The sequence below is a fragment of the Pelobates fuscus genome, chromosome 5 (genome assembly GCF_036172605.1).
Source record: "Pelobates fuscus isolate aPelFus1 chromosome 5, aPelFus1.pri, whole genome shotgun sequence".
In the NCBI taxonomy this organism is placed as follows: Eukaryota; Metazoa; Chordata; class Amphibia; order Anura; family Pelobatidae; genus Pelobates; species Pelobates fuscus.
Genome location: NC_086321.1, coordinates 352,581,167 through 352,595,779, shown reverse-complemented (window position 1 = coordinate 352,595,779; position 14,613 = coordinate 352,581,167). Strand labels below are relative to the sequence as shown.

Genomic DNA, 14,613 nt, shown 5'->3' with positions numbered 1-14,613 from the left:
GAATTCCTGACCCTCGTTTACCTTTTCACTTGTTTGCCTCTTTCACAGTTATCCCACAAGTGAAACAGATTTGATGCCGTACACATCACAAGCCCAACAGGGTTTGTTCACTAAAGTGAGAACTCAAAGCGAATTTAAAATTTAAGGGGAAAGTAGCCAAATGAGAAACATAACTGACTTAGTGATTTTTCCCAGGTCGGCTATTTTAAAGTTAAATTTGAAATCACTTTGAATTCTCACTTTAGTGAAAAGTTTGTAAGGGTATATTTTAAGACAGGGGTGCCCAAAAGGTAGATCCACAGATGTTGTAGAACTACAAATCCCATGATGCTGTGCATGCCTTTAGAATGCTTTACCATAACAAAGCGTCATGGAAGCTGTAGTTTTAAAACATCTGGAGATCTACCTTGTGGACACCCCTGTTTTAAGAGATACCTCTATTCACATGCAGACATGTTTTATATAATATGTCTCCAATTTAAATCCTTCCACTCTCCACAGCACAGGCATGTTAAGAGGCGTGCTGGGGGCACCCAATCGAACCCTAATCCAAAGCCAATTTGTCCTCATCTCCTTATTTATATCCCTACCTGCACATGCATGTAATTTGGTGATTTCTGTGTATCATTGAAGAAAGCATTTAGTATTTCAATACCATTTTTAAAGTTGTATTTTTACTTAAAGGGACACTATAGTCATAAAAATAACTTTATCTTAATGAAGCATTTTTTGTGTATAGATCATGCCTCTGATGTTTCACTGCTCAATTCTCTGACATTTAGGAGTTAAATCACTTTTGTTTCTATTTATGCAGCCCTAGCCACACCTCCCCTGGCTGTAACTGACACAGCCTGCATGAATATTAAATTATTTCATTTTCAATCAGATGTAACTGACTTTAAACGTTTTGTCTCCTGCTCTGTAAATTGAACTTTAATCACACGCAATGGGCTCCTCCAGGGTCTAGAAAACTATAATCAGAGCAAGAGATAAGAAATTCTAAATTAAACAGAACTTGCAATAAAGGAAGTGTAAACATTAGATGACTCTTTCCAGGAAGCGTTTAGGAAGTCACATGCAGGGAGGTGACTAGAGCTGTCCTAAATGACAGAGAATTGAGCAGTGAGACTGCAGGGGCATAATCTATACACCAAAACAGCTTTATTAAGCTAAAGTTGTTTTGGTGACTGTAGTGTTCCTTTAAAGTTAATACATCTTTGTATTTCCAACACTATAGTGCTCCTTTAAGCTTTTGACACAGTTAAATTGACACACATTTACACACTGAAGTTAATGTAAGAAAAAATAAATGATGCCTTTGTTGTCTTACTTTTATTAGTAAAACTAAATCTGTAAATAAAATATGGGCTGTGGTCCAAGTTTCAAAACAAGATTTCTTATACGTTTTGTTTGTTTACATAAAACTTTCAAGTGTTTTATATTTAACCATAATGGTTTGTTTTTTTCCAGGCTTCAAAAGGGATTTGTTTTCCTGGCACTAGAGAGTCCCTTTAATGTTATTTTCCTCTGGTGAAGTTCAGAAAAATACAGAAAAATACCCATCTCCACTTTCACTCTCCCTTCATCATGTTTTCCAATTTCTCTCTTAATTTCTTGAATGTGGGACGTTTTCCTGGATCATCCATCCAACAGCTTCTCATTAAGTTATACACCGCGGGCGGGCAATTTTCAGGGGCTTCCATACGGTAACCATGCTGCACCCCTTCAACTACATCTTTGACTGACTGCAAAATAGGAGGTATTAGGTAACAACACGTTTTTTATATTGGCAAATCAAGTTATATACATAAAAAGACATGTGAATTCATTTAAAAGAATTAGAATTGTTTATAAAAAAAATATATTATTTCTGAAATCCGAAGAGAAAATAAATATGAACAAACAAGGAAACAAATGATCAGACAAATTAATGCATCCCTCCCAAGTGTCCCTATGTAGAAGGATAGTCCCTAATTTGGGCACAACAAAACCTCTCTGTTCCTCTTTTCAATTTGAATATACCTCTTTTCTAGGAGCTCCATATTGTTGGCGTTTCTGAGTCACGGGCGTAACTAAGAATCACAGGGTCCTGGTGCAAGAATCAAAGAAGGGCCCCCCTTCTTGCTCTGTGGGATGTGTGTGGTGGCTGAGTGTGATTGTGTGGGTTTTGGCTGAGTGTCATTCTGTGTGAGGCTTAGCTAAGTGTGATTGTGTTGGTTGTCTGAGTGTGATATGTATGTGTGGAGTTGGCGGAGTGTGATTGTATATGGGGGTTTGACTGCATGTGGAGTGATTTGACCTGCTTGGGGTCCAATCAGAAGGACATATGCACTGATAAAGGCTAAGAGCCCAAAATGTTTGATGTATGGAGTTTGTCCTTTGGTAGCACTGGTGTACACAAATCATTTTGGTTGCACAGACCTCCTTTCCTTTTGCTTGTTTGTAGATTTTCTGGAGCTGCGGTGGGGTTGCTTCCTGCACAGTTAGGCTCTCATGATTTTTTGTTAAGTATTTTAGAGACCTCTAACTTTGTTTTATTGTGGCCACAATAATACTCCTGGTAACGAGTCTTTAACCCCTTAAGGACACACGACATGTGTGACATGTCATGATTCCCTTTTATTCCAGAAGTTTGGTTCTTAAGGGGTTAAAGGAACACTATAGTCACCTAAATTACTTTAGCTAAATAAAGCAGTTTTAGTGTATAGATCATTCCCCTGCAATTTCACTGCTCAATTTACTTTCATTTAGGAGTTAAATCACTTTGTTTCTGTTTATGCAGCCCTAGCCACACCTCCCCTGGCTATGATTGACAGAGCCTGCATGAAAAAACAAACTGGTTTCACTTTCAAACAGATGTAATTTACCTTAAATAATTTTATCTCAATCTCTAAATTGAATTTTAATCACATACAGGAGGCTCTTGCAGGGTCTAGCAAGCTATTAACATAGCAGGGGATAAAAAAAACCTTAATTAAACAGGAAGTGTTTATGGAAGGCTGTGCAAGTCACATGCAGGGAGGTGAGACTAAGGTTCATAAACAAAGGGATTTAACTCCGAAATGGCAGAGGATTGAGCAGTGAGGCTGCAGGGGCATGTTCTATACACCAAAACTGCTTAATTAAGCTAAAGTTGTTCAGGTGACTATAGTGTCCCTTTAAACTACAATAAACATGTTTAGAAATCAGTCTGTGTAAATAAGATACACTGTTCTTCTTCTAAATTACAATATAGTTTCTTTTTTAACTCAATGGACAACGAGGGGTTCCTGTCCAACCTGCTTCTGTTGACTACTGTAACTATCCTCACCAACTCTCTGCTCTGCCTAGAGGGTAGTGGTAGCACCGTTGGTAGGTTGTGACAATTGCATAGAACCAGATAGAGCACCAGTGGACTGCCTGCCCCAGTACCTTTGTCTGCTTCTTCCCTCAGTAACATAGACGTGTGGTAGCTTTGCAGATGTTGCTTCATATCGCTACTGAGCTAAGTCCTCACTTAAGAGTGGCAAAGTAAACTCTGATGCACTCTCCCTTAGTTGCTTCTTAGTTGGGCACCAAGAAGGTATAGTGCTTGACCTAGCTGTGGTAGAAGGAGTTGTTGTAGCATGAAAAGGATGGGGAAAAGAAACAATTGCCTCCTGAGTGTTGAATGTCGGATGTAATGGACATGCTGCTAATCCAACTATACTGAGTTTGGTTGCAACTAATATTGGTGGCGGTGGTGGTGGAGGAGGCAATGATGGAGGAGGTGCCAGAAATCCTCATGGCCAAGGAAGAGGTGTTCCAGCTCTCAGAAGTCATGGCAATACCGCTGATTTGGTGGATTTGGTAACAGTACTCCTTCCTTTCACTCAATTTCTGGCTTAGAAGTAATAAGTGACATTGATGACGGTGAGTTTGTTTTCCTTATTGCAATAAATGAGGTAAGGAATATGAATAATTGTTTATTGTGTAAAGAAACAACTTTTTTTCAGCAAAAATAGGTGTTGGTATTGCAAAATGGGTTAGAGCTTGGTGGATGTACTGCTGTAATGTCATTGTGATCTCCTATCTCACACTCAAAGTTGTGTCAGGTGCCTCTAGCAGTAGCTTGATACAGTTGCAAGCTAAACTCAAGTCTTACACTAGAATAAATGACCCAGAGAAGGAAAGAGGAACTTTTTTATCCACTGTTACTGATAACCACACTCCCCAAAACAAGGATTTTCTTTTCTCCAAACAGCTAACAAATAAATAAATAAATAATAGCTTTTTAACAACTGTATATTAGTAACCTAGTCTTACACTAGGAGCAAAGACAAAATGCTTACCAACCTTCTATCCCCCACACAAAGTAATTTTAAGTGCCCCTGGCAGCAATAGCAAGATACAGCAGAAATCTAAACCTAGTCTCACACTAGAATCAATGACTCGGGCTTTCTCCTACTGCCACATGTGCACGGTAAGGGTAGGAACACAGGATCACTGGTTTGTCTCCCTAAGTAGCTGGAGTCAACATGTCTAGAAACTTGCAGGAGCTTAAGGATCTGCTGCTCATGTCTTGGTGGCAGATACCACAGGACACATTCTGAAGTCTTGTGGAGCCCATGCCCGGATGCATCAAGCTGTTTTGGCAGCACAAGGGGGATCTACACTATATTAGGCAGGTGGTTTTAATGTTATGGCTGATATTTTATTTTTACTGCTACTCCTTCATACCCTTTACTGGTCACTACTTATATGATCAGTGAATAAAATCAACATTTAATTTAAAGTTACAGGATTCAGGTGACCTGTCAATCACACAAAATTTGGATGAATCGTAATTCATTTAAAACCTAATGAATTAATGCTTACTTTTTATATTCTGTTGCCATTTTCAGTATATATTTGTGTAAATTCACATAACTTGTGAAAATCCTTGTTTACAAAGAAATGAATACACAAAATGTCTGTGCTATGATATGTTTACACACAAGCTATGCATCCCTTGTTTCAAATAAATGTTACGCTAATATTTTTTCGATCAAAAAGTGCTTATTAGTGAAGGGGTTAAATTAACCAGGTAACCTTTATAATAGCCTTGTGGTCTGCTGTGTTCCAATCTGTAGGCTAATAATTATTCCTAGACTAACACAAAAAGCTATCATGCTACGAGAAAAAGAACAGTGGATTAGTACATACCATTTTGGGGTATGGTGATCGTCCGTAGGCATATACCTCCCAGAGCAACACCCCAAAACTCCACACGTCTGAACGGGATGAAAATTTCTGTAAAAAAACAATGATAAAAAAAAAAAAAAATTATTAATCAATGTCATTATTAATGACAAAATGAACTTGCCACCTAGGCTAAAATGCACATGCAGGGTGATTATTCTAGGGGATACAAGAATCTTGGGAAAATGTAACTTTTATCTTCAAAGGAATGCTAGGTTATGTGTGTCCGAGATGTAATCTCCTTCTTAAAAACGCAGAGCCAAAAAGTTAAATAGATATCGATCGTCATGAATTATCCACCACTGCTCGTTCAATGTAGCATAAATCCTTTATCGTAAATCGTCATTTAAAAAGGGCTCTTCTGTATAAATGTAGATCATACACTCAATATAAAGCACAGAAAAAACACAAAAACACTTCAGAGGGCAATATGTGTGTAATATACAGAGTGAAGCACAGAAACCAGCCAAGAGTCCACTCACTATATGTTGAGCTTATCTAAACTAAAGGTGAAAGGATTGTGGACGGTGCAATCCCTGTCTGTGGATATAAATCTTTGTGTTCAAACCTTCAGAAGCCATGGCACTCGGGCTGGGGAAGAATTGGGGAACAGGATCCCTTTTCCTACTTTCATTCAATGTTTTCTTGGTATTAGTAAGTGACAGTGATGATGGCGAGTTTGTTCTTCTTAGTACAATAAATTAGGAACATGGATAATTGCGTATTGTCTAAAGTAGCACATCTTTATTCAGCAAAAATAGGTGTTTGTGTTGCAAAATGGGTGTGTGAACACAATCAGAAAAAAAATCTATATTTTCTTTCTCTAAACACTTAAAAAAACAAAATAAAAATATAAAAACGTGCCACTCTATAAATTGCTAATTTCCAAGTGGCACTAGCTAGCAGTGCAACCCTGCACCAACCATAAGCAACAGTGTTCACTCGGACTATCCCTACCACTCAAACTTTGAGTAAGAGCCAATGTGGGAGTAACTAAGCAATAAGAATGTTTTCTTTATTTTCAACATCACACTCCCCCCAAAAATGGATTTTCTTTGTACAAACAATTAACAAAAAACAAAAGAAAAGAAAAGAAAAGTTTCCCTTTAATGTATTATTGTCTTACTAATTCTTACTAATCTGACCTGGCTGTGCAATATACATTACTGTTTAATAAATAAAACAAATAATAAATTAAGAAGTAAGGGTTCCGCTCTAGCTTGGAGTGTCCCTCTAACTAATTAGAGCAGTAGTGGAAACACTGTTACTTTCAACTCTACAATAAAAACCAAACATAACAAAAAACATATCTCTGGCTATTGCTGTTTAGTATAATTCAAGACGAGATAGTATACAGGTAGTTTGGGGGAATCTATAAGACTTGCTAAGCATTGCGTTACTTAGTATTTTACAATATAGAACTGGTTAGATGTAAAAATTCCTCACATTATGCTTCAATGCCTCGGGCGCTGTCCACTTGATAGGAAGTCTCGTAAGGTCATCTGGCTGGAGCGTGGTCTTGGACAATCCAAAATCGCTGATTTTTGCCTCTTCTTTTTCAGACAAAAGTATATTACGAGCAGCCAAATCCCGGTGTACGAGACGCTTTTCTTCCAAATACTCCATTCCCTGAGCCACATCTCTACAGTACAACAAGCAGCTCACTTTAGAATCATGCAAATATAAATCTATTAATGCCAGAAAGCCTAGGATGAGTGTAGAGAAACGTTTTAAGATTTGTGAACACAATCTCATAATCAAATTTGATATAATATTTTTTAAAGGAATGATCCAAGCACTACAGCTCACAATATTTGATTGTGCCTCCCATTATAAGTAGTCTGCAAAACACCGCTCCCCCCTCCTGTACTAACTCCAGAGAGATGGAAGTTCCTAGGTGTCAGCTGATCTCTCTCACCCACAGAGCTAACACTCTCACTTAGCTCAGTAGCGCCAACTGAGGTTCCAGCTTTGGTGTAAGTAATAGAGGTGGGTAGCAGCAGCATAGCGGACCCCAGTTTAGAAGTCAACTAGTCAAAACCAATTTGACTATTTACATGAGGGGGACGGGGGGGGCATTCCGGCCAGCATAACCACGATAGTTTTGGTGCTTGGAGTGTTCCTTTAAGTGTTAAATCAACACAACAATACAATAAGTAGTTAATAAATATCTAAATCTAAAATTAACAGTGCTGTATTTTTTTTTTGTCAATTCATCCCACATTATACATGTTTTAAGTATTTTGTTTGATATATTACTTCAGACTGAGAGTCACAAAGTCCATCGAGTTCTATGTTTCTCAATATCCATCTTTCATTTTTGGGATTTCCACGTGATCAGGAAAAACTAGGAAGGTGCTTACATAAAATCTGTCTTCCTCTAATCTTGGCAGGTGCTATTTACAATTAAAAACTAGTCATGTACAATGAACAGTTTGTCACAAAACTATACAAATATATCGTAAATGGTGCCGTGGCGGCTGCTCAAGTTTCAAAATGTCGGGGCATTGGATTTTGGGACAGGACTTGAGTTTTCCCCTGACAGTTTGGACTCTGCTTATTGAACCCCCTGTTCACAACCTCTGACTCGGTAATAGGCCATGCCCTGCTCATCACCAGAAATCTATAGATACAATAACTACTTTAAAGATTGCTTGACTCCACCCACTGATGCTATTACCCAATGACAGCTTAAGTAGAGAGGTCAGCATGCAGGACTGTTTATTAGCATCTGAAAGCCCAATACAAACCAAGGATTAATGTCAGAAACCCAAAGAGCGGATTAAGCATGTCCAGGGGTTGGATAACTAAATATTGAGGCGTTTTTGTTTTTCAAAAATGCCCCAAAATCTTGTCATGGTTAGTCGCTCTCTCAGCTGCATCTCCAACCATCAATAAGGACAAAGGGCAGATGTAACCACGACAGACACAAAATGTTCTTTTCTAACACACTTATCATTAGTTCTCATAACCCCAATAAATTAGATTTATTTTAATTGCAAATAAAATGTGTCACAGACTATTCATATTTTTTTTTACAATGTGATTTAAACTATAAACCTGTTAAACAAATTGTATTTCTAAAAAGAAATCATTGTAAGAAGCCCCTTTGTCTTTTATTTCTGGACAGCCATAGTACGTAGAACACATTTTGTATCTGAAAAGTGGGTATTGTGTCTCTGGATCGAGGTGGTTGAAATTAGTTATTTCTTCATCAGGGGGAATTGTGCACATTTTCACTATTCATTTGTAGTTAATTCTTGTTTTGGTGGATTTCCCATGACGTGAAAAGTGTAGATGCAATATATGTCGGTGGTTACACAGAACGTTTATTTTTTATTTTTTTTATCTATGCAGGAAATTCACAGACAGGCGACTATTAGGTGTTTTCCTAGAGATTCCAGCATTAACTGAAATGTGACAATTTTACTTTTGTTTTGCGTAGAACACGAAACTTCTAACAGAGGCACAAAAGGTAACATAATACATAATTCTCAACATAACAATGGATTAGGTGCAATATGCATAAATTAACTATATTCAATTTTTACTCCTTACATCTAAACCCAAGGTTCAGCAGAGCATACTTTCAGTAGATTGGAGTTTTTATTCAGTAATCTGTGAATTGTATTGAAGTGAAATTCCAAAGATAAAAATCAGGAAAAATAGATGAGTTATTTAGCCATAACCTCATGTTATTTACTTATTTTATTTTATTTTTAGCTTTTTTCGCATTACGGTAATTGCAATTCACTGTTTACTGAATACATCCTATTTTGCTAGATTTTCATATAAAAAAGTTACACAGCTTTGGTCTGAGTCAGGTCTGCTATGACAGTGGGGTTCCCTGAATGTAGATATAAGTGGTCCTTACAAATGGCTGGGTTAAATTAGCATCATAACCACTATAATACAATACACAAAACATGTTTAGGCCTCTAAGGTAAATGAGGTAAGAGAAATAAAACACAAACCAGAGAGGCAGAATTTGTAAAGGGGAGGGGAGGTATGGGGGGGAGGTCACACCTTGTATTTATAATATAGAGACCACTTGGCAGAGCCAGAGCCCCCGATATTACTTCTACTGCTAAAGATACAGGTGGTCCTCACGTTACGACCTACCTGTTTTACGACTGCTCGCACTTACGGCCAGCTATCTAGCGTGGGGAATTAAGGGATAGATTACAGCGATTCCCTGCGCTATTGAGCTAACCTATGTTAGGGGAAGTTTTTCCGTACATAGATTCGCGGGATTCCCTGCGCTAATGAACTGGTCTATGTTCTGGGGAATTCCCCCAAACTTAGACCTGCTCTCTTGCGCATGCTCGCTAGCGCATCCTCACTTACCGACCAACTCGTTTTGCGACTGGGTCGGAAGAACGGAACCCGGTCGGTAAGTGAAGAGTGTCTGTATATATACTTGAGATCACCGCTCCAAATTTCCAAAAGGTGCCTGTTGCGAAAACTAGTTGCTAGACTTACTTTCCATCCAACTGTACCTTATGCAAGTGATTATAACTGACATCAGGGCTGGTCAAAATATAGACCCAGAGGTGTTAGAAGCTACCAGTAACTCTAGCAGAGCATCACTTAAATTGAAATTCTACCACAGCTGGTGTCTTTTTTTTTATCTGAAAAACAGAACTTTTGTCTTTAACGGCTAATCAAATGTTTGTCTATATATTTGCTTGGACACTTCCCAGTGATGTAGCACGATGACTGGTACAGAATGGGTTTGTGACAAACTCCCCTTTTTTTCTGCCTGGAGATAATTGAGTTACTTACAGGACTTTACTCAATTATCTCCCAAGCAGAGGGGAGGGATTGTGTGCTGTACATGGGCGTGTCACAGACGGTATGTTTGTTCTGATTGGTTTATGTCCTTTGTGTTCCAGTGCCCCATCAGGTCCAGGGGGTGTTCCTCTGGCCTGGAGAATTGTATAAAATCCAACCTGAACCATTAAAGCTCAGATCATCTTGCACCTTCATGAAGTTTCAGCTCATGTTTGGGGGATTGGAGAACTACACTCTGGGGGATTTCTGTAATCACTATACTCCCCTGAGTATAATCACTAAGCTCTTGTAAGAGCTTGTTCCTGCTACGCTCTCTGGACTAAGAGAGGTCTACCCACTGGAAGCTGGATCCTGGTCATAGGTCCAGGGTGGGTAGAAGATGGCGAGATCCCAACCAAGCTGCGGCAGTTCGTGGGGTTTGCAGTAGTTATGGTGTTTCAGCGCAGTGCTTATGGTACTCGTTAGTACTAGGAAGCAGCGATTGACGGAGATACCCAGTCGGGGTGCCAGGCAGTTGCTAAAATAGGAAGATACGTAATAGGCCTGTTAAGCCTTTAAGAAATCGCATTGCACAGCTCTCTGTTGATTCTTTGTACTAATTGCAGACTGTTAATCGTGGTTAACCAGGTCGATAAAAAGTTTTCCAGTGTGTATAATCAGAGAGAAATGCTATACTGTATATACATAATGATAACCTGATATGAAAAGCAAGCTCTTGTACAACAAACTTGCATTCTCTCCTGTCACGGTAGGAAGGGGTGCTGCCTTGAGACAGCAATATCCCTTTAAGTGTAGGAACCCAATATGCATAGAAAAAATGAGAGACACAAGGAATGTGAGTACAAATAAGTATATTATGAAAACCAAAACAAAAAAGACACACGATAACCAAACAATTTACAATAATACAATGCCAAAACAAAATATACAATAAACTTAAGTCTAGCACGGAAGGTGCAGGCAGAGTATAAAGTACAGTCTTGTAGGTAATATGTAATACACTGGGCACGACCGGACAGGCACCATGAGAGACTGACAGGACTCAGGTCCAGAGCCGCAGGATATTCTTCAGTGTGAAAAGGATGCAAGGCCACAGGATACAAAGCCAAAGGAAGCAGGGTCAGAGTCACTGGAAATAAGGCCACAGGATACAAGGCCAAAGGAAGCAGGATACAAGACCCGAGGACACAGGAACCCAAAACCAGAGGATGCAGAATACAAAACCAGAGGATGCAGGATACAAAACCAGAGGATGCAGGATACAAGACCAGAGGATACAGGAACACAAGACCAGAGGATACAGGAACACAAGACCAGAGGATACAGGAACACAAGACCAGAGGATGCAGGGTCAGAGTCACAGGATACAGGAAACAATGATCTGACCTTGAGGGAAGGGTGAGACCAAATTATAAAGGTGCTCAACAAGGACCAGTTGAGTAGGTAAATAATAAGAAATAAGGAATAGCACCAAACGGGGAGTGGTGAATACAGATACTACACAAAGGAATATCACCTTAGGAGTGAACCGTGACATCTCCATTTACCAATACTGCTTTTATTTTATTTTTACAATTCTTTATTTTTGTTGTGCAAGAACAAAAATTTACATGGTACACATAGATGAAACAGTAATGAAGTGACAGGTAATATAAGAATGAGTGTAATGAAGCATTAGCACATTTTTAAATTTAGGTATGCAAACACAGACGCAGTGCAGAGTAGGCATCAGATAACAGAGTATGGATATATGCTATAGGCACGGAGACTGACTGAAATGGGAATGGAAAATCCCCCCAGGAGGCCCCCCATATAAGCTAGATATCTCAGACTGAGAATTAAAGAATAAAAATACAAGAGAGGGGAAACAAAACAAATTATATGCTTCCTTCATGCTGTAGGTACTGTGGGTGCAATGCGGAGGTACCATGCTTGATTCCTGAGCCCAGTCCCGAAGTCAGCCAATGCCCAGCTGGGGCAAACCAGAATCCAGCCAGGAGAGTCTCAACGCCAGGCCCAGTAGTCTGCCTAAGGACAAACCTGCTGGCATGTTGTAGGAATAAGGCAAGCATCGTGAGGTATGCAGGCGTCCTCTGAGTGGTCTCAATACCCAGAGTGTGTTGGGGTATAGGTTCTCCCTGACAGCCGATTCAGGTTGTAGCAGGCTGCGTGGATCAAGGTGAACTGCCACTCACTTGCTGTGTGGTCTAGCAGATTTCGGGGTCAGATGAGTTGCATGAGATCTCGTTGAGCTGGGTCTCATCCGCCACCATATTCGAGCACTGGTCACTTTAAGAACCATGTGTCTGTGATGGGATTGTGGCAACAGTTACTTAGGAAGGTGTTCTCTCGCTTTTTGCTTTGGAACCCGCTGCTCCCAGAGTTCTAGTTTCCTCCAGAAGGCAGCAAATATGCTGTCCAGCCTGGCCTTGATGTGCCAGCTTTCGAGGGAGCACATTGCGTCCACCATTTTCTGCTTCTCAATGTCTGCATGCCGCTCACCCGGGATTGGCTTGCTTGTCTTGTACAGCTGTGTTGCCGCCCAGGAGTCGACCGGGATACCCACCACTAGCCCATTGGGGGGTGGGGTAGGAGAGATCTGTGTGTCCGCACAGCTAGTATCAGGGCGAGACGAGCAGCCGCTTCTCCCCAGCTCCGTGACCTGCAGGCTACGGTAAGCCATCTCGGACTCCCATTTACAGAAATACTCGAATCAGGTATCTGGGAACTCACCAAGGCCCCCCTAACTTGTGCAATTTGGCGCACGTGTAAGCTTTAGAAACTTGTATTTTTTGGGAAAATTAGCTTGAACAGCAGGAGCCCTGTAAACATGTGTTTGTTCAGCTTGCAGATCAGGCTCCTCCCCCCTCAATACTGCTTTCAATACCTTCTGGACACATTAAGAATCTGTGAATTTTAGGATCTGCAACACCCAAAAATTCTGCAACGCCCAAAATGAACAAGGTTTTTCTTACCTCATTTGCCTTTGAGGCCTAAACAAGTTTTATATTTGTGTATTTTATTGACAGTTAAAACAATAACATTAGTGTTTAGTGATTAATTTAGACCCCATTTACTATTGGGTTTACTTACAGTGAGATGCGGAGAAGTTGCTGGGGCGAGACCATACTCCGTCCGCGGGACCGCAGGTAGTTCACCAGATTTCCCTATAAAAGAGAAAATGAACCAACAGTTGCTACAGTTTTGTGCCCAAACAGCAGTCATGTCTTGCTCTATTCTTGCAACATACCTTGCTCATCAGTTCCATTACTAAATACAGTCCATTGTGTAAGATAACTCCCATCAAATTGACCAGATTTCTGTGCTGTAGTTTCCTGGACAGAAAGAAACAGATATAATCATTGTAATCCAATGGTTAGAATATTCAAGAATGCATTTAAAAGGACACCCCCAAAAGTCATAACCATTTCAATACGCATGGCATGGTTTGACTTTTTATTTGGGGTCTGTCAGGGTCTGCTCCCTACTTCTCTCTTGCTTGAAGCTTCTGTTAGCTCTCCTAAGCTAAGCCCTGCAGGGCAAGGCCAGCTCATAGCCCGAGAGCATCAGCTGATCGTTCTCAGTCATAAAGCTAATAGCGCTGTTGTGGTTACGATGCTTTGAGTGTTTTTTAAGTCCGTTAGTGACATAAAGGGAATCAACACAGTAAAGGAGGAGACTATATTTAAAAGAAGAAAAACTACCACAACAAGAGGACATAGTCTTAAATTAGAGGGACAAAGGTTTAAAAATAATATCAGGAAGTATTACTTTACTGAGAGGGTAGTGGATGCATGGAATAGCCTTCCAGCTGAAGTGGTAGAGGTTAACACAGTAAAGGAGTTTAAGCATGCGTGGGATAGGCATACGGCTATCCTAACTATAAGATAAGGCCACGGACTAATGAAAGTATTTAGAAAACTGGGCAGACTAGATGGGCCGAATGGTTCTTATCTGCCGTCACATTCTACGTTTCTATGTTTCTAGATTTACAGTGACATAACGAAATTATAGAGCCCTATACCATTTTTTACTATCTATATATTTCTTTTTAAGTTTTCTAAAACATATTGTATTATTTCTTATGGTCGCAAAAATCGTGTGTTCAGGAACAGTAAACATTGCTTTTGTCAATTAATTGTAGGACTGACAAATTCTAAATAAGTCTCCATCCGTAAATCATAAGCTTGATATTAAATCTGCATATTCTGGGGGTGGTGTACTGCACACTTACGTCATTGTTGTTGTTTCGGCCAAGAAATTCTGTGCAGTGACATCACACTTAATATTCTTGATGGCCACGGGGTGACCCATGTACTCACCCTCTAGAACATCTGAGGACAGAGGTTAGAGGAAATTAAACGGATACTCCACTGCACCTCTCCCCCCCCCAAAAATATGAAAACACGCATGCATTTAAAGGGACAAATCTGTATCCTAATGCAATAGTTTACCTGTCCCTAGCTAGTCTTAGCCTCCCTTTCCCCTGTGTGCTCTAATAATAAAAAATAAAAAAAAATATATTTTTTTTTACTTACCTTTTCACCAGCGCTGAGTCTTCTTTGGTGCTGCTGCCTGCTCATCCTTGTGTGACATCATCCTGTTGGCGTGCCTCAGGGA

General features: G+C 39.9%; 1 protein-coding gene across 2 annotated transcripts in view; it reads right to left on the bottom strand.

The window, feature by feature from the left end:
- Positions 1-1,355: 1,355 nt before the first annotated feature.
- The window catches only part of MATK (megakaryocyte-associated tyrosine kinase), a 37,767-nt gene continuing 24,509 nt past the window's right edge, over positions 1,356-14,613 (bottom strand). For both annotated transcript variants that reach the window (XM_063453308.1, XM_063453309.1), the window contains 6 exons: positions 14,228-14,327; positions 13,244-13,328; positions 13,087-13,160; positions 6,646-6,841; positions 5,164-5,250; positions 1,356-1,745 (listed from right to left, as the gene is read on the bottom strand). In XM_063453308.1, the coding sequence (XP_063309378.1) occupies positions 1,572-1,745; positions 5,164-5,250; positions 6,646-6,841; positions 13,087-13,160; positions 13,244-13,328; positions 14,228-14,327 (716 nt within the window). In that variant the 3' untranslated portion in view covers positions 1,356-1,571. The remainder of the gene's footprint in view (positions 1,746-5,163; positions 5,251-6,645; positions 6,842-13,086; positions 13,161-13,243; positions 13,329-14,227; positions 14,328-14,613) is intronic.